Genomic DNA, 27,975 nt, shown 5'->3' with positions numbered 1-27,975 from the left:
TTCATTAGAGATTTATAAGGCCTTAATTTTGGGACATTCGACTGTAAAATATTTTCGATAATAATAATAAAATCTTCTCCATCGCATGACTCGATATAAATATTTACATAAACTCCTCCACGATGCATTTGAAAATGTTTGTTTTATCCTTTTAGTTTTTTTGCCATCATTTTTTTTCTATTTATAATACTTTCTCAAATAAAAACCTACACGAATCCCTTCTTATTATCGTCACACCTCTTCTTTCTAATTAATATATATGACACAAAAATGACAAAGAGACACTAAATGTAAACTAAAATGATTTTTTTAATATAAATGATACTCTTTTTGTTTTTTTTTAATATTAATATCGTTAATTTATATTTTCTCATTGCATAAATCTTGATTCCTTTCTATTAAATATCCTTTCTTTTTTTTCTAAATGTTGCTGCAGCAAGGCACTTTTGCAATATATTTTGGCCCTCTTGAATTTTTTTTAACTTTGTTTTTATACAATTTTTTCATTGAAAGATTAAAATGATTTTTTTTAGTTTTTGAGTATAGTTCAGAATTAATTTATTTTTATTCTTTGCTCTTGATTTTTTATCTTTCATGAGGGAGGAGAAAAGACATAATAACAATTAATATTACGAGAACCCATCACGCACTAAAAATGAAACTAAAGTAAAAATAGTTTGTTAAAACAAATTAAAAAAAAGATGAAGTTTTAAAGACGAAATATGAGCTTTTTTTTACTTTTAAAATTTCTCTCACTCTGACGGTAAAATTGTAACAAGCACGCAATATATAAATCCTTTGTAAATTGATTTTCTTTTCTTTTCACTGGAAGTCCTAAAGTTTTCCCGAATTATTATCCCTTTTTTTTTTGCTTAAAAAATTTTCAAAGTGATTTTCTTTCGCACATTGAGAATAAAATATTTACGAAGCGAATTGATTTTTTCACAGAAGAATTCCCTCATGTGAAAAAAATATGTTGGGGTATAAAAACAGACTCTGAGTTTCAAAATTCTGCGCGATAAATTTTTCTTTTCGTCTCTTAGATTGCAAAAAAATGTTCTTCAAGAGTAAAAAAAATGATTTCTCTTGTTTTACAAAGGCCTTGTAAAGTTGGCAGGGAAGAGTCCTTTTTCAGTTGAATTCTCTTTAACGCCCATCAGCCAGCCTTCCTCCTGGAAAATTTTTAAAGAAAATTAAAGGTTTGTATTTTGATCGCAAAAACAAAATCGAATTAAATAAGAAATAATCGGAATTTAAGCCCCGTATAAGGAAAGTTAATTAGTTGGTATACCACAATCGTGGCATACCAAGTATTGTAATCATCGGAAAAACCGACCACCTCAGATCGGGCTCAAACATGATATGAGCACGTTTTAGACATCCCACATTACGAAAATGGTGGTGGAAAATTTTTGATCCGGCCGGCCTGCCGGCCTGCCGGCCGGTGCGCCAAACTTTGGCTTATAACTCGAGAACAGTAACAGATAGAGACTTCCGGTTTGAAGTTTTCTATAGAAATGTGGGTGTAAAATTTCATTTTTTCGCATTTTCAAAATCCAAGATGGCCGCCGTCCGCCATTTTGAAATACCGTCGACCAGTTCCCTTAAAGCTAGAGGTCTGAAATTTTAGTATGTTGTAGAGCTCAGTGAGATGTTTTCATCAACAAATCATACTTGAAAATCGGTCAAGCGGTTTAGCAAATATGGCGGCCTAAAGCAAAAAGTGTTTTTTCGATATAACTCGAGAACGGCTTGACCGATTTTGACCATCTTGGTATCAAATGAAAGGTATTGAGAAGCCCTACAACTGTCTAGAACATTTCAAGTTTCAAAAACATCCGCAAGAGGCGCTAAAAACAAAAACAAAAATTGCCTAACTTTAAGGGGCTATATCTCCCAACATCTGTTATCGTTTTCCTTTAAATTTTGATATGTTGTAGCCTGACTCAATATCTTTCATCAGTCCAAAAATGAAGAAATTCTATGTCACCGTTTAGAAGATATAGCCATTTGAAAAATTCTTGAATTTGAAAAGTTCTAAGAGTCATATCTCTTGAACGGATTGTCCGATTTTGCTCAATTTGGTATCAAATTAAAGGTTTTGCAATTTTCTACAACTTTCTGGAACATCAGAAACCTCTAAAACCATTCCTTGAGGACAAAAAGTCCAAAAAACTGTTTTGGTCAAACAAAAATCCGCAATTTCGTGTTCTGGAGGTGACCTTGAAATGTATCGAAATATATGTCAAATTATAGCTTATTTCAATACCTTTCCAAAACTAGTCAAGAAATTTCTGTATGTGCAATAGAACTTGAGATATAACCATTTTTGTCTTTCGAATTGATGAATTTCATTAAAAAATCAACTTTGCCTACTAATACTACTTAAAAATTAAATTACAACGCATAGACTGACCCATCCGCGTTGTGGTATACCAACTCTAATAACTGGACGCGTTATGATTGACTTTTAAATGAATTCCTACGATTTTCTTACCTGATCCTCAGGATCATCGTATTCAATTACTCTGATAATGTCACCCACTTCGAAGCTAAGCTCATCCACATCCTCCTTTATATACCGATATGTAGCTTTAACACGATAGAGTGTTCCTGGTGGAAGATCCGTTGGTGTTTGATCTGTGTGTGCAAAAGTTAAGAGAATTATTTTTTTTTTCACGTCAATTCTCTTCATCCAACATCTTTGCCTTAAATTCTTTAATGTTTCTCTTTTTTTTTATATCGCGAACAGAGGTCAATATATATGTACATTTGTGATTCAGTGTGTAAATAAGTTAATGATTCGATAAAGTGTTCATTAAAGTGTTAAAACTGGTGTGTCGTGTTATTGCTTTCAATTAATTCATTAGTATTACAGCGGCAATCAATTCCAAAGTCAGGTTAATTTACGGAGACAATCGTAGCGTTGAGACAATTTTTTTTCTTACAAAAAAACAGAAATTTTGGGGAAAAAATTTGGGGATAGAAACAGAAAGAATATAGAAAAAAAATACAGGGAAAGATGCAAACAAATATACATATATAGAAGGTTCTAATAATCATACAAGAGATTTATATATAGAAGGAATATCATCTTCATTCGCTCGGGACATGGTATCGACCCACAAAACGACACAAATCCCTCAATTTTCTCGATTTTCTTTTCAATTTTTTTTTCTTCTTACGATTGATTTTGGTTTGATGATGTGAATTTGTCTTAATTTTCATTTTACCTGCAGCAGTGGGAGCTGCAGCTGCCTCCTCTTTTCCCTTCTCCACATTCCCATTCACAGTCTCAATTGTATCCGCGGCATCGGAAGTCACTGCCGCGGATTTCACTTTGCCACCCCTCTCCTCAGTCGAGGACACCACCGTAGGCGTACTATTTGCCACATTGGCATTCTTCACATTGTCTTCCGTGTCCTCAATTGCCGCCACCGCCGCCGCCGCCCTGATGGCCTCATCAGTGTTCTGATACGATGGCTCCTCCATGCCCTGAGCATTTTCCATCTTCTCATCACTCAATGTGCGAGACGGCGGAATTTCCCGGGACTCTCGGTGATTATCCTGCTCCCCGACACTTGTCGGGGTGGACGCTAAAAGAAGAAGAACATTCGAATTCACAACAGCACGCTCCCGTTGCGCCACATTTCGCCATCTCCCCTAATTCCATCAAAAATCTTCCTCTTCATTTTTTCTCTCTCTCTCTTATTTTTCCTCATCGCCACCCATCTCTACACATCCCCCTTTCACGTGTCGCCAGAGAGGTGGTTAACACAAAAAAATAAAACATTATTTTTGTTAAGAAAAATTACAACAGGGTAAGAGAAAATAAAACCCAAAAGAAAAGATATTAAAATAAAAAAAACAGCCAATTCGAACAATAAAATGAATTTAGTTGTTATGGGCCAAAAATAAAGTGAATAAAATTAATAAAGACAAATTAAGAGAGGTAACATGAGGATTTTCATTGTCATTTAAATGATTTTCTCTATTAACTCATTTTCATTTTAATGTTTTGTTTTCTTGTTAATCAATTAACCATCGAGAAGCAATTTTTCTTGCCAATTTTGCTCTTAATATAGTTAGAGTTTTTTTTCTTTTAAATGTTTCTGAGATTCCTCTTTTTACTATGTTTCATTTTATAGGAACATCCCATTCAACACTGTTGTATTAGCTAAGAGAATTGTTGGCAACAATTTTATGAGAAAAGAAGTAAAATAGCAGCATTCAATCGTTAAGTAATTCAACAAATAATTCAAAAAAAAATATCACAATTTTGAAAGCAATTTTCTTTTAATTCCAACATAAGACTCGAACTTATGATCTTTTGATTGAAAGATCATTGCTCTATCTATTTAGCTAATCAAATTATGAAATTATAAAAATATTTATATTTTTTTTAAAGCTTTTTAAGGGAATTCTAACTTAAGAATTTTCTCCAAGGGGAGTTTATCTGAACGAAAATCTTCGATTATTTGTTAAGAAGTTTCGGAATATTCGTCAAAATTCTGATTTTTCTTCAAAAAGATTCGAAGTCTTTGTCAAGATTCGGATTATTTGTCAATAGCCTGATTATTCGTTTTAAGATTCGGATGATTCCCTAAAATATTCAAAATATTCGCCAGATAAACACCCCTTGGTTTTCTCTTTATTTTAGCTCATCATGTAAGTTCACAAAGGAGATTACTCAAAGACTACGAAAAGTTGTAAATTTTTCATTTATCTTCAAAGGAAGTAAATCATTTAAAAATCTTTTTATTTCAATATTAAATATGATAAATACTGTGCTCTATTCAAGTGCTCCGGTGCAATTGACTAATTAAAAATCCAACTAATCTACTAACTAATTTCTATTCTTTAGCATTTTCCACAAAAAAAGTTTTTGAATTTTGAGATCTTTACAAAATTGCCAAAATACCACAGTGTTGCATGGGAGAGCCGAAATAAAACAGATAAAAAAAGAAGTTCTCTTCTACCTTTTTATGATAAGAGGGTATATGTGGAATATGGCTTAATTCATTGTACTTACGGCTATTGGCATTGGCGGATCCATTAGTGATTGTTGTATTTGGATAGCTATTGTTACTGATTGTCGCCGTTGAATTTGCAATTGCCTTAATTGCTGGCTGCTGTGGACTGGACGGAGTGGAATTGACTGAGAAAAAAGTACCAGAGAAAGGAGACAATTTATTGGGGATGAGGCTCTCTTCATGCTTGATAAATTAAATGTAATTTTTTCTTTTGTTGGTATAAAAGAAAACTCTTCTCACCATTTGCCTTCTTGAGTGTGTAGGATCCACGCTGTGAGTCTGTCGCCAATTTATCGACAATAGCTTCCAATTCTGCATAAATCTGTGTAAGTATATACAGAATAAACAGATGGAGAAAGATTAGCTCCTCACAGAGATGGTCAATGAGGAAGTTCAATAAGAAAAAAATGCTGCTATTGAGCTTTACAAACAGAAAATGTCTAATTTGGAGGAGACCTCTTTTATCCTCTCTACTTTCTTCGCACGCATCTCTTTGTCGTCTTTGAACGCACAGAGGCATTATATACCTAACAATTATTATGATAAATTATCACTATGTAGAAAATCACGTGGTAACCGTGCACGATAAATAAATATTTGTCTCCTCATTGATTTGAATAATACAGTTGAATAAACAATATATTCCTACTTTTTCTCTTTTCTCTTTTAATTACTGCTCATGTTGGCATAAAAATCTCTCTCTTGAAGGTTACTTGAAAGCCTTGAAAGCATCCTTTATCTATAAACTATCCTATATTCGCCTAATTAATTGAAATTTTCTCAGTAAGATAATCAATACTGCAAAAAATTCACGTTCAGCACATATTTTCTCATATTTTTTTTGTTTTAAATATCCCTTGAACTTACTTTATTGGTCTCATTGTGGAAAACTTGTTCAGATGCAAAGAGCGTTTGGAGATTTGTAACCAGGAAGAGAATCCGTGAATCATGTAGCGCCGGAAGTTCATCGTGAAGTTCAGAATTGAGCAATTCATATGTACGTCGTGCCTCCTCAAGTTGTTCACGTCCCTTTGTTACCTTAACATCATCCTTACGTTTGGCGGCATTTGCCTGGAGATTTTGGAACGAATGCCTCTGACTATCGTAGTCAATCAATTTCCTATTGCGCTTCTCAATTTTCTTTTTCATCTCCGGAAATTGCGCCGTGTACGTATTGAGGGGTATCAGCACCTGATCGCCGAGTTTGTGCGAAAAATCCTGCCATAGCACCTCAATTGCTGCCACTTGGGCATGAAGTGCTTCAGAGCCTGCCCATTGATTCTCATACACCTCACATATGGCATCCATTAGGGATTTCGATGCAGTCTGCACGGCTATAAAAATCAATTTTAAAAATAAATTTTTTTTTCAATAAACACTCCTTTTTGCAAAAGTAAAAAAAAATGTTTTTACCTCGAATGCATCGTATGTAGTTATTGAACTCCTTCTGCAGTCGATTTGCATTGCCTTGCTGCCGATTGAAATTTGTTAAATGCTCATCGAAAATATCATCTGCCGTTCGATCGACCTTTCCCAAATTTTGGAGGATCTACAAAAATTAATGAAAGAGGAATGTCAGCCATTAAATTTCTTGTGAAAGAAAGTTTTGGAAATACAAAATTTTTCTTGTATTGTGTTGGTCATTTTTGCAGAGATATATCGCCAAACTCTCTCTATTGTTGCCACATTTCTTCACAACAATGTCTGCAGAATATTTCGCACAAAATCAATGATCATCCCATAATGAAAACTCAATTTATAATTTTATTAGCTTGAGCAGCATCAATTGTGTAAATTTATTTTGCTAGAAGGCAAAGTGAGAGTCTGTTGAAGATTACAATCATTTCAATAGGTCAGAAAACAGACATTAATGAACAGCAACGTTGTAGGATTATCCATTTAGTGATTTAGTTTGAATTTGTGGTAAAAATTTTGCATACTTTTCAGAATTATTTAATTTTTAACTAATTTCTTTAGCTATTTAAACTCTAAAACTATCAATCCCCCCATTTCTAGAGTTTGAACCAAATTCAACTTCAAATTCCTCCGGCATTTGAATTAAATAATTAAATATTTAACTCAATAGTGGAATCAATAAATACAAATGGGTCATCAATTGGCGTCTCTGTTTCGAAAGAAAAAAAAACATTCAGAGCTTGGTTGAAAGATCCCACAAGAAGCAATACACAGTAAACTTCCCAAAAAGAAAGGAAACTCCGCACATGGTTTCCCGAATCAATTTTTAATTTTTGGTGTAGTTTTATTATCAATTTAATGTTTCTTCAAGCCGATTTCATTTCCAATATAACTCATTGAAAAATAAATATACAACACACAAGTAGAAAATTCACGCACGCAAGATGTTTCCCATTCTTTTGACCCATATTCGTGCTCAAGTTGTCGGTCAATTTCCTGGTCTATTTAAAGAGTTGAGCTGATCGAGTTTTCAACCATCTTCCCGTTGTCGTGTTGTGTGTCACCAAAATGCGAGAAAAACGCACAAAAGGACCCGCAGACTATGTCGTGATGATGCACATGATTCAAAAAGTTGAAATTTACCCCCAAAGAAAAATTTCTCTCTCAGCGCGCAACAGCATCCTCCTGCTGAATTGTGAGCGCAACGAGCAACACCAGCCACATGTGCTTGCGTCCCAATGCAGGGATTTTGCGTCAGTGAGCCAAAAACAGGTGAATGACCATATATCACGGTGAGCCACATAGGTTAAATTGCCGCGATGATGATGGCAGAGTTGCACAGTTAAATAGGCATCAGCGCAATATGTTTATATTAAATTAATTTTCACGCATACAAATGCTTTTTTTACATGTAAATGAAATTTTCTTCCTCACGCAAAATCATGTTTTTTTCCACACTCTCTCCCTTCTATGTATGTTCTGCATTCTAAACTCATTAACATGAAGCCCATATGTAGAAAATTTCTCACACATTTTACCGTCAACTGTGCCCGCATGAAAATCCTCTTTTTTGTTTCTCTAAAAAATTCTTTTTCGCTCAATTAAGTCCCCTTCTCTGTGTAAAATATAGTATATCAGTAGAAAATGTAACAAAACCATTCTCTGTCCTTCACTCACTCAAAGCAAAAAAAAAAAACATTAAAAGATTCATAATAACTCTACCTGAAAATACGATACAAAATAATGTAAATTTTCACACAAACCCACACTCAATGCCACACATGTCTTCCCTAATTTTGTAGCAAGAAAATGAGATAACAAGAGAAATTTTCCTATTAACTCGCATCATGGTGATAGTTGGGGTGATTTAACTTCCTACTTAACACTTGGAGGACTTTACTGGTACTTGCTACCAATTGGAACCTTAAAATCGTCACTGAATAAAATCTATTGGACTCATCTCGATGAATTTAGCATCTATGTGTAGGGAATTTTAATTACTTTCAGATAGCAGAAAGAAAATCTCGAGAAAAGTCTTTTCTTTGGAAGATAATTGAGGTCAAAGTCAGAATCCAACGCGGAGGATCAAATTGGTAATAACTACCAGTCAAAATCCCATACATTTTTGCCGTGGTTTTGAGGTTATGTTTCCCCATATTTCCCAATTAAAGTACTCTTGTTCACTTTTCCTCGGTGAAAATCATTAATTTGGACTAATTTTATTGCCGGAAATGACTAAAAAGTTACTTGAAGAATCAAAGTTAGTGATGATTTAGGCGAAATAATAAATTATGCAAAAATGCAGCTAAAAAAGTCGTTTGAATTGGCAATTTTGCATCGATTCTACGCAATTTTTTTTTCAGTGACGATTTTCTCAATTAAATATTTAGTAATTAGGTGTAGGAATGCTTGAAGGAGATTGAGAATTAGTGAAATTTTCGATCCTTGTTCAATAAACTGATTAATAATTAATTATTGTGCATATTTTATCAGCTGGTACTTATTACCAATTTGATCCTCCGCGTTGTGCCAAATGTTGGGTCCTCCAAGTGTTAAAATATCAATATGGTAATTCACAGCTCTCTTGGAAATATTCTCCTCCACTCTGCTACATATAAGTGATGATGACAAAACACCTAATTTTGATTTAAATATACACAGACATGTGCCAAAAATAGGTGCGCGAATTGGATATGATTTTCGAATATTGGCAGAAAGGAGTTTATTCATGCTTATATGAGTGAGGATCTGATTTGAGAAAACAATTTTGAGACAAATGATTCGTCAAATTAAATATTAAAATGTTACAAAACATTCGCGACAGTGTTTCATGGATAAGTTTGTCACTATGAAACATTGTTGCGAATGTTTTGAAACATTTAAAGCCAATATAAGTTTGAATAGGCACCTTTATTAATTTTACTGTACAAACATTCTAATGATTAATTCAATAAAAAGCTAAATCTCATAATTCGATCCAATACACTCCTCCTACCACTTTCTTAATTACTTTCCAATCTCTGGAATAAACAACACAGAAGAAAGTTTCTTAATACATATTATAGTGAAAATAAACCATGAGGGAGTGCTGGAAGAGGCAAAAAAAGGTTCAATCAAATGAAATATCTAATGAATTGCATATTGTGTCAAATTGATTGCGAAATTAATTTAACGGATATATTTAAGTATTTTTTTCATCTCGCAATTTTATGTGAGACTCAATTAATTTTATGTGTAATTTATGTGTAATAACGCGACATTGTGTGTGATATTTCTTACACTCTTTGGAGGAGAGTTGAAGAACGAGAAAAAAAAGAACTTATGATAGAAGAAAATATGCGTGACACAATTCACAAGACTGCGGTTGGTGTTTTCTCGTAATATATTTTACGTGCTTTTTATTCAAGTGACTTAAAATAGCATTTTTGAGATTATAACGACTCTTTTCCTTGAAGTTTAATATGGGTGGTGGTTGGTACATATAGAATTTGAAATGAAGAGTGAAAATGGAATTGTGCAAAGTTGTGCGGTTAATTTTTCTTTTCTGTAAATTCTCGAGAGGGGGCAGGAAAAGCACGCGAAAATGTAACATAAATTGTGCGACACCTGATTTTCAACCTGCAATCAATCCTCTCATACAAGAATTCAACATGATCATGATGGCTTTATGTTAAATGAATAACATGGGCGTATGCCTTTCCTCTTTGTGGTCACCACACACAACTTCCAATGAATTGAAATTTCTATATGTGGCTCTTTTAAAATGGAAAACTTGTACAAAGTTGTGGAAGTATTTAAAAGAAAAATTGTGTGTGAGATTAAAGAGAGAGAATGATGAGAGAAAAAAAGAAGAGTTTTCTTTTTAAATGGTGTTGTTTGTCTCACAAAACTCGTTTTATGCGTTGTCTTGGACAACAAACAACATAAAAATGCATTGACGATGTTTGTATATATAAAAGTAGTAAAAAGTGGTGTGAAGGTAAAAGATTCTCCATCCAAGAGTGACTTTCTCTGAAAGCGGACCATGCGGCTCTTTCCAACCTTCACCATTTTTTCTTCTCTATGTTGACCGATAAGGAGGAATTTTATGTTTTAAAATTAAATGAAAATTTCACCTCTATGGACTTTTTCAAAATTCTTGGAATTTCCCAACAAATTGTTGGAAAAACATAAAAATTTCTCTCTAAATTATTAATCAGTTTAGAACTTTGAAAACAATAAATCCCTTCTCATTTTCTCTTCATCCCTCTTCTCCAGCATATTCTCTTTCACTTAAGCCACAAATCTTCTCAAGATAATAGTAAAGCTCTTTTTTGTGATTAAAAAGCAACTTAAGAGAATGTTTTACGATGTGAATGCATTTTCTTTTCCACACACCACCAGCTAGAATATGGCAATGAAAGAGCTCACAGAGTGGAAGAGCGGATGAATTTATCATTGATGAAGAAGTGCTTGATGACAGAAAACTGTGAATGAAATAGACGAGGAAGAATTTTGAGATTCTTGAGAATAAGAAAACATACGAAATAACTAAACAAGAAGTTTCGTCTTTGTGGGCAACCGGTTTACCAACCAACAACAGGGATTTATGGAATTTTAGGCCTTTCAAATCTTGCATTGGCAACTTTAATATATTTTTGTCACCATCCTTGGGAGACTCCCACATAATTCTATTTCCTATGTATATTATTACTTTACAATAAATATGAGTAAGAAATTTCTTGATTTGCATCTAAATCGGAGTTATTCGACTCATAAAATATTTATTATAGCAATTTGAAAAATTTTAAGGCTTTTTAAAATCTTGTGGACGGTTAATTAATTATTTTTCCTTCAATTATATCAGCAAAACCTTTGAACAAGCATAAAAGATTTATCATCTTCTCAAATTTATTACATCGTCGATATTCATATTATATTCTCTTATTTCCTTCGCTGTTGTGTGAATTAAAGCTCAATTAAGGTGTATTTAATTTAATTGTGTAAAAGAAAACACCATTATGATGTTCTCTCCCTCTTATTTTCTCCTCTCTCGCACTGAAAAAGTACATATTATATTTCCCAAATTAATGCGATTTCTTCTCTAGTTTTTTTTTGCAATTTATCACACCTTTAGAGCTGGAAATTCAATTTAAAAAAAAATCAATAATGAACGTAAAATCTTTTCTTAACAATTTGAAATTTGAATCTTAAAGGAATTTCTTTGTAACATCTGCCTAAATCACGAAAGTAACATTTTAAAACATCCATCAACTTCTTCTTCGGCGTTTTAGTCACACACAATAGTGAAGGAAAAGCAATTTGACTTGACCTTTTGATAAATTTCTGAAATACTCAGAGTCGGAATTTAACGTGAAAAATTCAATAAAGACAAACTTGGCAACTGCTTGAAAATTCCATTTGAAAACTTTTGATTTTTATGTTGCATTTTCACCGTATGTTGGAGCTTTTCCATCTCACTTGAAATTTGTCTTTTTGGAAGATTTTTTTCCTGTCAAGGTTTATTACACATCATGTGAAGCTCATAAAAATGATGCGAGAGAGAAAAAAAACGCAAAAGCATGAATGACGATGCGACTAATTTCTGAGTTTTTATCGTGCATCTTCATTGCAGGGAAAAAAGTCGCGCATACTAAATGGCAACAATATCTCGACAGAGAGACGTGTATTATGCAACATAATAAACAACACAAATACACAAAGTGGAAGGAATTATTGCACAAGAGATGGTTCAACTCCATTTGGCAATTGTACCAAACACACCGGTTCACTCCTTTACAAATTTGCCAATTTTAACGCATATTTCAAACACATATCGCATTTTGAGAAAGACGAGCACTTTGAGTCAAAAGTCTTTGGCTGTATGTTTCCTCTCTTGCCAATTTCATTACAACACTTTATATTGTTCATTCAAAATTCAAAAGAAGATTTCGCAGTGAAAATTCTTTTCTTCGAACTTTTAACATCATTGTTAATTCTGTTTTCTTTCAGTATGTATCAAAGCTCCTCTTATACATATCCACGTGCATGAGAGCTCAATCAGTTTTGTATTTTCCCCTCAAACAACGTCCATAAACCATGATGAAATGTTTTATTTTCACGGTCAATTTGTAAAATATGACATTGAAATATTTTCCTTTAATGATCTGTGACCAGCGCTCATACATTGCTCATAACTATTTTATATTTTTTTCTTCGTATTAAATGTGACTTTAATGTATTTATATTTAATAGCCAGACAACTATAAAAATCTAATATAATTTTAAATTTAAAATACTCTATTGATTTTTATTTAACAAATATTTATTTAAATCCTCTCAATTAACTTTTCGATAGTTTCATGGCATAAAGATTAGACGTTCGTGCTATGAACCTAAAGGTCTCTGGTTCGAGTAATGGCCAATGCAGTTTTTTTCTTAACTTTAAATTTAATAAATAAGCTTCAAGGCCATAATTAAGGATATTTATATCCTTGAACTAATCGCCTAGGAGATAAATTCCCAATTTATATTTTCTAAAACCATCTCAATGATGAAATGGAGTAAAATCGTATATTGTGATTAGATTTGAATATTCAACACACTCCACCCAGTCTCTCGCGGAGCATTTGGCCCCAGAATTCACAAAATAAAAATAAACATTTGACTCATCTTTGCCAGAGAGTTTTAGTGGAGTGTTTTAGAGGTAGGTAGGTTTATTACAAAATTCAAATTGGAGAATAGTGTGATGAAAATTAATTTAGAAAAGTTTCTTCCTGCAAAATTTCTCTTTCATCATCAATTTTCCATCGTTTACATCGTCTTTCCTCCTTTTCCTTTTATCATTTCTTTTTCTTTCCTTTTTGCACACATACACGCTCTAATTTTGATACACGAGACTCAAGTGCATGGTGTTCTCAAAATGCTTGAAAATGAGAAAGACATTATATGAGTTCTTCACTCTCGTTAAACCCGCCATCCCAATGAATGTCCAAAAATAACATGGCAAATGATCTAGAATTAAAATACTACAGGAGAGACACAAACCGCAAAGTGGCGATGGCCGAAGAGAAAGAAATGAGGTATATTACTTTGCGAGACGGTCCCCAAACTCTGTGTGAAAAACAAAATGACCTGAAGCAAGAAGAATTAAAAGTCAAATTTTAATTTAATCACTTCGTAAAATGTTTTTGAATTTGCTCGTTTAATTAGGAGAGTATAAGTATATCGTATACAGGAAATTGGGTCAATAATTTTGGAATTGTTGATTATATTTATTTAAAAATAAATGTTTTGTATCCCCAGGGACTTATCACGTTTTTAATGCCAATTTTTGTTAATTATTTCCTGAATTCTGAAAGGTATTTCCGGGGCAGTACAAAAAAATCCTTTCTAATCAATTTTTCAAGATTTTCAACTACTGGAAGGATTCAAGAAGATTTTTTGAAACATATTTTATGGTTTTATGTTAATTTCCTCTCATCCAAGACATGTTTATCTAGAAGAATAAAATTTAATAATTTTTATTGAAGACCTATAAAAAAAACTTCTGATACAACCCACCATGAGGAAGCTTTTGCAATGAGCAAATTATATAGTCAGAACACCAAAGGGGGAATAAAAAAATACATTGTGGAAAAAAGACGCGAAATAGAATTTTCTTTGCATCTCATTCATCTCATCATCTATTTGCTAACGAAGGCACAAAATGATAAATTCCAAGGTGACTCTCATTGTAAGATAAGATGAGCAATATATGCTTGAATTGCGAAAGGAATTTTCTTACATGTTACAGTTGGAGGCAAAAAAAATTGTCTTTCATACACACGATTTGACTTTTCATCACTAAAAGTTGCTAATTCAATTTTGGAGTCTTCACTCTTTTTTTTTCTTTATTATTGAGTTGTGTACAAGAAGCAGAGGAAGATGTTTCATGACAAAATACACACACCCAGTTTTTTTTTCAGTGAATTTCCACCCATCCACGGAGAATTTTTTCTCTCTCTCTTCCCCCACATTCAATTTATGCCGCAATATGTGAACTTTTCATTAGATCACGACTTAAAAAGTTGGAAAAGATAAAAATTCACGCCTCAGAAGAAATATTAGGTTGGAATAAAATACAAAAAGCAAACTTCCCTTGAATTTTTGTTACGGTGATATTCTCTCCTCGAAGAAATTGGGACCATTGTTGTGACTGATTCATCATCTTTTGCATTACCCACATTTTATTGTGTTGTACGTGTAGGTACACATAATATGCAAAAGATGATGAAAAGTTTCACACACAGCAAAAGACCTCTAAAAGAGGCGCGCAATTAATGGGCAACTAAAGCACATTTAATGCTATTCGAGAATGTAATTAAATGGAATTAAATAATCCATTGCAGTTCTCTTGTTTCGTTTTTTTCTCATTCTTCTCTTTATTTTTTTGCTCAAACTCTTCACCTTTTTCGCTCTATGAGAAAACACATGGTCACATTGCGAGATCAGTCGGAAATCCGTACTGTAGGTTGGTACAAGTTTACTCAAAAAATATTCATTTATTTCTTGATTTAAGTACGTTTGAGTCTTGAATTAAGCCCTTTTTAGTCTTAAATCGAAGACCTTTTCAGGCTTTAACTACGTTTGAGTATTGAATTAAGCCCTTTTTAGTCTTAAATTGAAGACCTTTTCGGTCTTGAATTAAACCCTTTTTAGGCTTAATTTGGTTCTTTTCAGGCTTGATTTGAACAATTTTCAGGCTTAAATTAAGTACTTTTTGTTCCTGAATTACGCACTTTTCAATCCTAATTTTTAGTGCTTTTCAGTCTTAAATTGAAGTCCTTTTCAGGCTTGAATTAAGAACTTTTCAAGATTAAAAATGCTTTTTTAAAACTTTTTCTTCTTAATATATGACTTAAAATGAAAAGAAGTTTATCAGCCGAATATTTTAATTTCTTTTACGATTATATTTTGGCCAAAACTACTTACCACGACTGTATACATATGTTTTATCTATAATTTTTTTACCTCTGTATGTATTTTAATTTACTGTTATCTGTGAGAAATTTACATTTTTCCCGTAGAGAAATATTTACCCAGATCTTGAGAAGGAAAATATCTCCTACTTCTCAAGTGTTTTTCATGTTCTTCTTTTACCTTCTTTACTCATGAATTTACTTTCATTCCTCTTCCATTCATTGACGGAAGAAGAAAAAAAAATGTCTCTTCATCGTACTACAGACAAATTGAGTTGTTGATTTTGAGCGAATAGCATTTTTTTCTTGATAAAATTTCTGGATGTACAAGTCACGTGATTGTCTCGTAAGTTTTCAATCAATTTTTCCAAGATTCATCAATTTTCTTGTTCTCCAGTTTGTTACGTGATAAAATATTCTTCAATACATCCGTCTCTATTGCTTCAGTGTGTGTTTGTTTTTCTTTCATCTACTGAGAATATTTTACATTTGTGGTTTTTCCACATTTTTTCTCCTTCATTTTTCATTCTCTATTATACGTTAATATGTATTTGTCTACACAATATCAAAAATTAATCATCTTTTTTTGTTCATTTTTAGTATCAAAGAGATTTAAGAGATTTCTCGTTTTTTTTTCCTTCTGAAAATAAAACCAATGCGAATTGCTAAAAGTAGGTAAATTTTGTTGGATTTATTGGGTAAGTAGTACTGTGAAAGAATGGATATAATTATGAGGAAAATTGCATGAAAAGTATTTAAGTTTTAATCATTTTGGAATTGCATTGTAAATTGACGTGAAACGAAATAATAAATGAGATTATCCTTGAGATTAATAATTGCCCGGTAGTTGAAGAGAAAGTTGAATAATTCTAAGCAATTTTTTATCACAAAACAAATTAAAAGGGAAAATTCATATTTTTTATTTCATTTTTTTCGCATTATAATAGTGGTGAAATTTAGAACACGGCTTCCTGAAAAAGTATTATTATAATCTCTTCTGTTCAATTTAGCATGCTCTAGAGTGTGTCACGTGTGTGTGTGAAAAAGAGAGCAAAGAACTGCAAAATGGGGCGCCACCAAAGAGGTTTAGGCGAGGAAATTTTCAAGCATGGTTGTCATTGAAGTGGAGCAAATTGCAATTCAGACTAATTTATTTATAATTGAACATGTTGCAGTTTTTTCTTTCCATATAATACACAGAATTTTCCCTCCCTCAGCTAGTTCCAGTTATACACAAACATTAAAAATTATTAAACTATGCGTGTTACTTTCTATAAAACAAGTTGATTCCAGAAGAATTCATTTGATGTTCTTATGCTATCAATGATTACTTTATTGCCTTGCCTCTGAGGGCAATTTTCACGTTCTTTTGACGTTTCTTTTCTTAATGTTTAAAATTTCGTTTAAATCATTAAATAAAAAATCTCTTTAACTCCCTAACTTCTTCAGTGTTCAAATATTCAATCATATATTTTACCTACATCTCTAACTAATCTTGAGATTCTCTTAAACTTATCAATAATTTCTGCAAAAAATAAAATCATACAAAATAAAAGAAAAAAATCCCGCTAATGCATCATAATTTATGTACAGTAGTACATAAGAAAATCCTTGGGTGATTATAAATTGAGCATTAATGATGGAAATGAGATAAAAATGTATAAAGTCTTGTCGCTCATTCACGTGAGTTTCTCACAGGTATTCAATCTATGCAATTACCATCCATATTGTTTAGCGGTGTGGAGGTTCTTTTTTTTGTTTAGTTAGTATTCATCTCTTTGGTGTTTCTGCATCTTTTTTTTTTCAACAATTGCATGGATGAGCAAAAAAGGTGGTAAAAAGAAGGAGAAAAAAACAGCGATGAACACAATAATAATTCACTCATTACTTGCTGCCAAGCTATAAATAGGCTTTTGCCGTTTGTTTTAGTTATGCAATGCAACCAGCCACAAGAAACACATAAAGAGGTCAAAGTAAATTAAGTTAGGATGGTACAGCATAAGATGATGGAGCTATATGTAGAATATTTGTCCTCTCAATAAGATTTATTTTCAATTTTCCCTCCCATCGTGACATTAAGTTTGTGGTTTATTGAACTTTATTGATATTGTTGACAATTAGATTAAGTGTGAGAATGTGTCTCGTCTCTTTCCACCACTTTGCCTCTATATTGTGCTACTAAATGATCAAGTGGAACTAACATTTAACAAAATAATTCAATTTTCCTTCCATAAAGTTGTACGCGCTTTTAAAAAGGCGTGAAAATACATGAAGTGTTAACAAACACACCAACTCCCCCTTTGGGGAATAAATGATAAGAAAATTGACGTTTGTCAGTGAGTGAATTAATGTGAAATTTTGGGTGAAGAACATTGGATTTACTATTGCAAGAAAAGTGAAAATTAATTAATTATAAGTGAAATTAGTGAACTAAGTACATTGAAATCAAAGGAATTTAATATTGTGAACTAATTTAATTGTGAAAAAGTGAACTTTAACAAATCTATAAAGGTGAATTAAGAGAAAGGTGTGTGAAGAACGTGGCCGCCACGTGGAAGCTGCCCACAAGAAAAATTTGTCCTCCTCCCCGGACTCTAATTCTCTACATCTCATCTATCAAGGTAAATACCCATACAATTGGTCCTTCGAGCCGGATGAACCAATAAGGGACTTCAGATTTCGAACATTGTGCTTCGGAGTCGCAACATCTCCATTTCTAGCTACCAGAGCTCTTCTACAACTGGTACTAGATGAGGGGGATGAATTTCCACTGGCAGCCCAGATAGTCAAGTCGAACTTCTATGTTGATGACTGTCTTGCTTCGGTGCCAGAACTCCACCAGATCATTGAACTCAAGAATCAACTCACCCAGCTCATGAAACGAGCAGGATTATCACTCGCCAAATTCAAATCAAATTGTCCCGAATTACTTGAAGAAAATTGCCTCTCACAGGAATCATTGGGTTTTGAAAACGAAACTATGAAGACACTGGGGATGATTTGGAACTCAATTGCAGACACTTTTCAATTCGAGGTGTCCAGTGTTGACTCTTCAGTTGCCACCAAGAGGACCATCATGTCAGTCATAGCCAGAATCTTCGATCCAATTGGGCTAATAAGTCCTATTGTCACCAAGGCAAAGATCATTCTTCAAGAAGTTTGGATGTGTGACCGCGCTTGGGATGATCCAATTCCCGAAGATCTACAAGCTGAATGGGAAATGTTAATTCAGGATTTACCTAACATTCAATCACTGAGAATTCCACGATGGGCGTCTTCCATCAAGAATCCAAAGTCTAGGGAACTTCATGCATTTAGTGATGCTAGTTTTCTAGCATATGGAGCTGCAGTTTTCTTGGTCTGTGAAGGTGAAGATGGCCAACGGTGTTCACGATTGCTCATCTCCAAAACCAGAATTACTCCCCTAAAGGACAGACAGGAAGGATCCACAAAGAGAAGGGAATTGACTATACCCAAGGCGGAATTACAGGGAGCTCTTATGGCAGCTCAACTCATGGAAGTTGCTGTTCAAGCAGTAGGACCTATTCCGCAGTACTTCTGGACTGACGCAACAATAGTCCTGCATCAGATTTACTCTCCCCAGGAGCGACGTGAAATCTTCGTCAAAAATCGTATTCAGAAAATTCTTGAATTGTCTCAACCTCATCAATGGCGCCATGTACGCTCCAAGGACAATCCAGCTGATTTGTTGTCACGTGGGACAACGGTAGGTCAACTGATTGATTCAACATTGTGGTGGCAAGGTCCGTCATATCTTGTCAAGGAGCCTGAGCATTGGCCACCTCCATTTGACCCAAGTAACAACCCCAAGCCCATTGTTGCTCCTATGGTTGAGTCCCCCATTTACTCAGTGAATGTGGCCACCGAGGAATCTGAAGAATTACCTCAACACATTCACACCACCTTGATGACGAAAATCGGAGCTTTCGGACGCATGCAGCGCGTGTTGGCATGGATCATCAGGGCCACACAGCTTTTCAAGTTAAGGCGTCAACGTACTACGCGCCAAACTGCAGTCAATCGCCCTCACGGTCCCCTAAAAGTGTCTGAATTGCGTTATGCTGAAAGGTGTCTAGTGCGATGGGAACAGGAACAATATTTGGATCCAGTAATAAGTGCAATTAAAACTGGAAAGCTTTACACACAACGAAAGTTTAAGCATATTTGCAAACTGCGACCATTCCTAGACAAGGATAGTATTCTCAGGGTGGAAGGTCGTACTCAAAAGTCTTATGAAAGTTACGACTCAAAGCATCAGATGATTCTTCCAGCTGGAAATTTGTCACGACTCATTGCTACGCATGCTCACCAGTACCTTCTTCATGCTGGACCTCAGCTCCTAGAGGCTCATCTGAGACAAAAGTATTGGATGTTGGGTGGACGAAATATTTGCCGTTCAGTCTTCCGCAAATGCATCAAGTGCTTCAAGGCTCATCCTCGCACATCCGAACAGGTTATGGGTCAGCTTCCAGAGCATCGCGTGCAACATGAGCGTCCATTTTCAGCAGTGGGAGTAGACTTCGCTGGTCCAGTTTTTCTCAAGACTGGCACTAGAAAGGGAACGACAACCAAGGCCTACATTGCCGTGTTTGTTTGTATGTCAACCAAGATGGTTCACTTAGAGCTGGTGAGCTCACTAACAACCGACGCCTTTATTGCCACGCTAAGGAGATTTATAGGACGTCGAGGATTACCATCTCATGTTTATTCAGACAACGGCAAAACGTTTGTTGGTGCGGATAATGACCTTCGCAAGGCATTCGTAGATTCAACAGCACAGGAAACATTCATCAATTATCTCGCTTCTAGAGAGATTGAATGGTGCTTTCAACCACCCAAGGCTCCTCATCATGGAGGGTTATGGGAAGCGGCGGTAAAATCCTGTAAAACTCTCCTCAAACGCATTCTTGGTCAAGTTGCTCTAAATTTTGAAGAAATGCAGACAACGTTAATCCAAATTGAAGCTGTTTTAAACAGTCGTCCAATAATGGCTCTGGCAACGCATCCTGATGACCCTGTCGCTTTGACGCCAGGTAGCTTCATGTTCCTCGGATCAACTCCTACCCAACTGCCTGATCCGGACTTGAGTCATCTGAACATGGGGCGTTTGGATCGTTGGCAGCTTTGTCAAAAACTACAACAAGACTTTGCAAAACGTTGGAAGAAAGAGTATCTCAATACTATGCAAGTGAGAAGCAAATGGACAAAAACACACGAGAACATCAAAGTAGGAGACATTGTTTTGTTCATGGAGGATCAAATACCATCAACTGCCTGGCCATTAGGAGTGATCGAAGAAGTATTCCCAGGCAATGATGGCGCTGTAAGAAAGGTGTCTGTGCGCACCACAAAGGGAAGTTTTGAGCGCCCCATTACACGTGTGGCACGGCTTCCAATCGAGGAGGAATCCTCGATTCCCGGGGAGTGTACGCGCTTTTAAAAAGGCGTGAAAATACATGAAGTGTTAACAAACACACCAACTCCCCCTTTGGGGAATAAATGATAAGAAAATTGACGTTTGTCAGTGAGTGAATTAATGTGAAATTTTGGGTGAAGAACATTGGATTTACTATTGCAAGAAAAGTGAAAATTAATTAATTATAAGTGAAATTAGTGAACTAAGTACATTGAAATCAAAGGAATTTAATATTGTGAACTAATTTAATTGTGAAAAAGTGAACTTTAACAAATCTATAAAGGTGAATTAAGAGAAAGGTGTGTGAAGAACGTGGCCGCCACGTGGAAGCTGCCCACAAGAAAAATTTGTCCTCCTCCCCGGACTCTAATTCTCTACATCTCATCTATCAAGGTAAATACCCATACAAAAGTCATTTGGAAAAGGAATTTTTCGTCTAATCATTGAAAAGGTTAATTTTCAAATTGATTTTCAATTCATTGAAATTTCTACGTGGCAGAGCATTAATCAATCACAATAATAGATGAAATAAAATCAAAGAAAAGGTTTCTCTCTTGAGAAAGAAACTCAACAATATGCGAATAAAATTGAAGGAAAGTATATCTGCTGGACGTGATTATCAAGTGATTTCTTTTCAATCAAATCCCTTCCTTTTCATCTCTTTCCCTTTTCAAGAAATTATATTGAAGCTTTATTGATTAAATTTTGAATCGGAATTTCTCTAACAATTCTGGAAAAAATTTCCTCTCAATTGAAAATGCTCCACTATTTTCAATACATATCTGTGTAAATAAAAATGCTCGACAGCCGTACAATATGATGTGTGGAGTGGAAAAACTATGCATGGTCGTGGTAAGATAATTTAGTTGTGATTTATAAAATGTGGAATATATAAAATACAGGTAAAAGAGCTACTTAAAAACACATTCACATATATCGAGAGAATATAATACCAACGTGCAGTAAACAAATTGAATGGCGTCCCAGATTTCACTTGCCGACAACCAAATTCCGGTTACGTCGTCAAAAAATTTCCTCCACAGTCCATCTCTTGTGCTCAAAATCCCCTCAAAGATGTTTATTTGCATTCTTTTTTTTTATTTGGCCAAAATCGTGCGAGAGGCACCAAGAGAGTGATAAAAAAATCCCCTGGACCAAAAATCTTTACTCTAATCATTTGCATTAATCTCGTACGTCTCGTACACAATTTAAGACTTTTTTGCCATTAAACTTGACCAATTGCTCTCTGAAAAACGAGCACAAGTTGACGTGTTTTGTCTTGAAGGTAAAAAAAAGTAGAAAACTTATTGTTTCTTCTAGTAAATGGATCGTAATCTTGCGGGTACACACACATATCATTCGCCCCAACTTCCTTCCCATCGTTGTCCCACCTCCACACCCCACAAGTTCAGTGTGAATTTTCAAAATGAATAGTGCTGACGGCGACAGAGAGGAAGTCGCGCAATGGCAGTAATGTCAAGCACAATGCATTTAATCTTCCATCAAAAAATACATACACAGCATTACATACATATATGTATATAATGAATCAGTCTACAACATTATCTGTCTCTTTTTTGCTGCTTCTTTTGCCACCCACACCCAACTAAATGCCCACCAAATCATATCAAATGGCAAAACATTCACTTTGAATCATCATCAGAAAGTTGATTATATTATCATTCGTCAGCGAGAGAGAGCTTTTTATCAATACAAATGCCATTTATGCAAAGGAAGTCTTTAAATGTGATATTTTTCATCCACAATTTTTTCTGTTAATACATAAATATTTGCCGGGGAAACTTTTAAACACCCTAAAACATCTACAATCTTGCTTAAAATTCCTGCATTTTATATTAAAAAGATGAGCAAATCAGATTTCTCTTGGATTGTGTATTTTTTTTTTTTAATTGATACACAAATCATATTTAAATTAGATAAGATAAAACTCAATGAATTTAAACAAAATCCTCCTGATTAAGACTTTATTTGTTGCAGTTTCTTTTATGTATAACGCTTCAAGATGTCTGAACAAATATTTTTGCAAAAGCTTCAAAAGGATAAAAGACAAAAGCTTGCGACTTATTGTCGTAAAAATACGGTATATTCTCATAAAAATTATTTTTCTTTTTTAACAAGAACATTTTTATCATCATTTCATTCATTCATTTTTGCTACTATAATTAGTAAGTATCTTAATTCTCTTTGTAAGAAATTTGCCATGCCTAATCATCTCCTCATAATCACGTTAAAAAATTTCCTTTTAAAATTCATTCGTTTGTCCATCAATGGCAATGCTTGATGCCAAAAAAAATAATCATCAGGTTTACTTTACCTGTGAGAGGTTTATGTGCACATTCACCATTTTGAGACCAAAACTACCGCCTACTATCAAAATCCTCCTCATTTGTCTATCACGAATTTTTCGTGCCTCCCAACGTGGGCATTAAACTTTTTTTTAAAAAATATTTATTTCGCTGCCTTGTGGTGTGTTTTTTAGCTGCGATTTCTTTCAAATGAAGCGAAAGAAGAAACTCTTTTTGTTTCTTCTTTTACAGATGAAAAAAATAAATGTTGTAAAACTAAAACACGTTTTTTTCTGCATCTCTGAATGCAGAGATGGAAAGAAAAAGTGGCTAATTTGGCTGGGAGATGACAAAGAGGGAAATGAGAAAGTGTTGAAGGTATTTCTTTTGGGATTTTCACTCAATTTATCAGAAAAATATTTAAGAAAGAAAAAAACGTAATTTTTCTGACCTTTTATCGCGCATTGTTAGCAGAAAAGAAGTAAAAAAAATATCATGTGCGAAGATATCAATGTTTAATCACAAGTTTACGTACCAGTGTGCTTTGGTATTTTCTTTCACACATTGTCCGATAGCAGAGATAGGGAGGAGAGAGACCATAAACGAGGCGAACAAGAAAAACCTCCCACAGTTTGTGATAAGAAAATCCGTGCAGTTTGGAGAATATTTGCGTGGAAAAGAGCACCTTATCAATTAACACCCCACTCATACATCAGAGATGTTGGAGATGTTTTTGCACGATTCCCGCAAAAAACCAACTTTTTTTTCTACAATAGAGAGTCATGTGTGGGTCCTTGAAGAATTAGAAAAAAACTTATACCTATTTAGCACCGTTTTTCTCCCTCATTTTTCCCACAATCACATCTCCCCCGCACGCCACGCGCTGTAGTAATTTTATACATAAATAAATTTTTCAATCTATACACGATGGTGTTGGAGAAGCCAACATAGAGAGGAAAAGTGTCTGGTGGGAAAGAGATACGTCTTGGTTTGGCGAGAAAAATATAAATGTAAGTAATGATCAACCCACAAGTAATCCGATGACTTCATCCATTCCCAATATGCAGGCTCGTGGTGTGGAGATTTATAAGTCAAAAACTTCTTTCATTCGAGCTTCACCTCGACACTCAACAAGTGATTTCAATATTCAGGCCAGTGGCTCACAACCTTTGCCTCCACACTTTAAATCCCCACACATAAAATAGTCCGCCTATCACTCGTTAAAAATCTGTGCTCTTCAAACCGGAGACCTAAGTTGAATTGAGAAAAATAATTCCACAGAAATCTATTCGATTGGGAGTGCTTTATTGGACAGGATACAAAAATTATATAAAGATTAAGCAACCGTAGTAGCTGCTGCAATCGATTTTTACAATTTCAGCAATTCAAACGTTTAACTTCATTTGTTTTGTAGTGTTTGACGTTTCGTTTCTAACGTTTGACGGTTTCTATCTGACTTTTGTCACTTATTTTTAAATCTGTTCTTTCATTCTAACAGTTGACATTTTTAACAGTTTGAATGTTTGACGTTTCATTTCTAACGTTTGACAGTTTCTATCTGACTTTTGACATTTATTTTCAAATATGTTATATCTGTTCTTTCATTCTAACAGTTGACATTTTTAACAATTTGAATTTTTGACGTTTCTTTTCAAAAATTGACTTTGTTCTGACATTTTCTTCATTTTTCAATTTTAGTTTTTAAAACTTTTCATATTTACTTTTTTGGCGTAGATTTTTTTTTCAAATTCTGAAGAATAAAAAAAAATAAAGAAATTGGCAGTTTTTTCTGTCATATTATCATAATTTGATAAGAATGTCTCACAATTTTCTCTCGTCGCCGCAATAAATTCTCTCAGCTTAGAGCAGTTCCAAATCATAATCCAAAAAGCACTCTCGCTTAGAATTCTCATTAGAGAAGCAAACAACAATTTCACGTGTTGTGTCGACAAGCAGCCATCATAAATATTTTATTCACTGATTAGGAAATTTCAAACCACGTGGAAAAAAAAGCGATGATGCCACACGAAAATATCTCCCACATTTTATCTAACAAAATCTCAAATGAATTTATCAGATAAGTTAAGCAAGTCCGTCAGTTTATATAGACTAAAGACGCATCCATTTTAGATAATCGCCATTTCCCATTCGCGCAGTGATAATTTATACAATTGTGTGTGTTGTGCTGCGCGGTAGATAGTAACCATTTTTGGTGGAGAACTAATTAATGGAAAAATTCAAATGATATTCTTTTGTAAAAGGAGAAGTGGCTTCTTGAATGTCACACACCACTCAAACGTATTTTTTTCTTGTGCTGCGAGAACGTTAGACTTAAAAATTAAACCAAAAGAATGATCTTTTCCCAGAAAGCAAAATGATTTTGATTTCATAATCATTGTAGAAGAAAAACATTATACGTTGAATATTATTATCTCACTATTTGCCGCGTTTTTAGTCGAGAATATTGTAATATGAGTATTACAAATGACGGAATGACGCAATGATGTATTTTAAAGTCATTTAAAAAATTGAAAAATCAATGAATAAGTATTCTGGTCTTATCCCTTTTTCAATTAATAATTATTTAAACTGTAATTCAGTTAATTGTTTTTGAAGAAAATGATGTAGAAAACACATCCAGAATAGAATGAGAAACGAACGAAATGTTTCCAGCGATGTTTTGATATTTTTATATCATACTTTAAAGTTTTAGTAACTTCAAAATTGAATAGAAAACTAAGAAGCTCCGCAAATCAAAGATTAAGAATTAATAAAATACTGTAAATGAGTTTAATAATTTATTTAAAAGTTTTTCTTTAGTATATTTTACAACGTATTAATCGAATAGAGCTTTCAAAAAAAAAACATCTCAATTAATCCACTTAATAAAAAATCAACATTCTCAGCACAAAGAGTCGAGAAATTTGACTTTGGGCAGAGTATATGAATGAGAAAACTTTTTTAAAAAAATGTGGAACTCTTACGTCCGAGATTTCTTATCAGAAAATCCATAAAACCTCCACGAAAAAAAATATGTGAAGTACAAAACTTTAATTTTTCCGTCTTCATCGCTCAAGGGGAATATACTTAAAATTCCTCCGCCAAATCTTGTGTGGTGGAGTTATCAAGCCCTGGAGCTCTGAATGGGATCTCTCGCGCCCATATGGTTGGGATGTAGGGCAGTTGTTTGCACATGATTTTTTGACGAGTCTGTGAGAAAGTTTTTCATGAATTTTTCTTCGTTTTTTTCTTGCAGAAGGGGAACATTTGAGATGAGCGCAGAGGTCATGAACCCATTGGGAGGAATTTTCCTTGCTATTCGCGAGTGATTTGTGGGTATTTTGTACAAAAAAAAATAAAATAAAAAAAGAAGTAGTGTCGTCCCAAATTGAGAGAATTTGAGTGCAGTATTGGAGAAGAGCTGTTGGAAAATTTCCAATTCACTTCTCAATGTATGTAAGTGAATATATAAAATCTTTAGGCTTGTCTCTCTAGCCTAGTAGAGGTGCGAATAGAAGAGGAATGTTGTACGACGGATCCATCCATAAAGCCTGGGTTCGACTTTGAAATACTTTCGTCACTTTGCGGGACAAAAAGCTGATTAGATATCTCGAATTTTTCTTCTTCGCGCGCAACAAGAGAGAGAGCTCATTCCTCACACCAGCCAGACTATTAATTTCCTTCGAAGTGGCTCTGTATGTCTCCTATGTGTCTATTTTTATGCCATCCCTCGTCCACTCTCGGTTCTATGAGACATTCCCCCGCGCGATACACGTCTGAGCAGATGGGGGGCATTTTTGGCCATCACTTGGCTGCAGGGATTTTATTGCGAAGAGATTCGTGGCCAAGGAATTCTCCAATAAAATGCAGAAAATTGATTTTGGGATCCGGAATGTGTGTATTTGTGGATGGGGACCCATCCGTCTTTTTGGGGGCACTTTTACAGCACACACAGTCTTGTCTGTCTCCACCATCCTATTGGGCTTTCTTACTACAACACCACACATTTCTGAGGAGGTCAACAGCTTCGAGTTCTGCATTCCACACTCTTTTTGCCTCCTCTCTCTCTCATTCTTACACACTCACTACCCTGCCACGGATCTCTTCGCACTTCCAGGGCATAAGAGGAATAGAGTTTGTGTGTAACTTTTGCCAACGAGGTAACTTCTTGCTGGGAACCATCTTCTTCTTCTTCTTCTTTTTGAAACCCCCAAAAAAATTCCAATTGGAATAGCATCTCGAATTCGAATCTCTGATCAAGGATGCTGCATCTATGGGAAATTCCTGCTCTGTGGCCCCCTGGGGGAGCTCCTGTGTGACACTTTCAAGGCGATGAATTATGGTGTAACAGTGGTGCCAGGCTGTGACGGATAGAGCGGCGGTGCAGGGTGAAAATTGTTATTCTTGGAGAAGAGCTGAGTTATTTTTATCCACCCACCAGTGGACACGACAAACATCGGAATTTTCTGGCCTCTGCTTTCTGCACCAAACACACACTCACACATCCACTGCTCATCCCATCCCCCGTCACTACTTCCGCCCATCCCCGCAAATACCATCCGGTGGACAAACACCATACTTCCTGGGAGGGCTGTGCACCCACACAACACCCGGACACATATTTTCCGGGAAGTGCATTGGCACCCCTTAATGGTGTTTTGGTGTCAATTATCCTACGTTAATCGCATTAAACAGCTTTTCCTCACTTCACTTACCTTCTCTTTAGCACGACCTGCGTGTTTTTGTACCGACTTTGCTAACAACACACCTTTACTTTCAGCCATTTCGCACAGACTGACATCAACGACGTTTTGTGGAAGTTTTGCTTCAAAATTCGACCCTTT

At 34.6% G+C, this 27,975-nt stretch overlaps 1 protein-coding gene and 1 long non-coding RNA gene across 3 annotated transcripts; both read right to left on the bottom strand.

The window, feature by feature from the left end:
• Nucleotides 1–408: 408 nt before the first annotated feature.
• LOC129792280 (amphiphysin) lies at nt 409–27,974 on the bottom strand. 2 transcript variants are annotated; one of them, XM_055831176.1, is made up of 8 exons: nt 27,847–27,974; nt 6,447–6,582; nt 5,901–6,367; nt 5,274–5,355; nt 5,033–5,158; nt 3,234–3,596; nt 2,498–2,640; nt 409–1,172 (listed from the first exon to the last, which is right to left on the bottom strand). In XM_055831176.1, the coding sequence occupies exons 1-8, from the start codon at nt 27,913–27,915 to the stop codon at nt 1,092–1,094; spliced, it is 1,467 nt and encodes a 488-aa protein (XP_055687151.1). In that variant the 5' UTR covers nt 27,916–27,974; the 3' UTR covers nt 409–1,091. The 2 variants fall into 2 exon arrangements, with proteins under 2 accessions (XP_055687151.1, XP_055687152.1); XM_055831177.1 differs by lacking the exon at nt 3,234–3,596.
• Nucleotides 22,947–27,840, bottom strand: LOC129792283 (uncharacterized). The gene is made up of 2 exons (XR_008750804.1): nt 27,570–27,840; nt 22,947–27,492 (listed from the first exon to the last, which is right to left on the bottom strand). It is a non-coding gene; the product is annotated as an uncharacterized LOC129792283 (long non-coding RNA).
• Nucleotide 27,975: the final 1 nt, after the last annotated feature.

This window comes from Lutzomyia longipalpis, chromosome 3, assembly GCF_024334085.1.
Source record: "Lutzomyia longipalpis isolate SR_M1_2022 chromosome 3, ASM2433408v1".
NCBI classification, from domain to species: domain Eukaryota; kingdom Metazoa; phylum Arthropoda; class Insecta; order Diptera; family Psychodidae; genus Lutzomyia; species Lutzomyia longipalpis.
The sequence above is the reverse complement of the archived record's forward strand: the minus strand, read 5'-3'. Positions and strand labels throughout refer to the sequence as shown.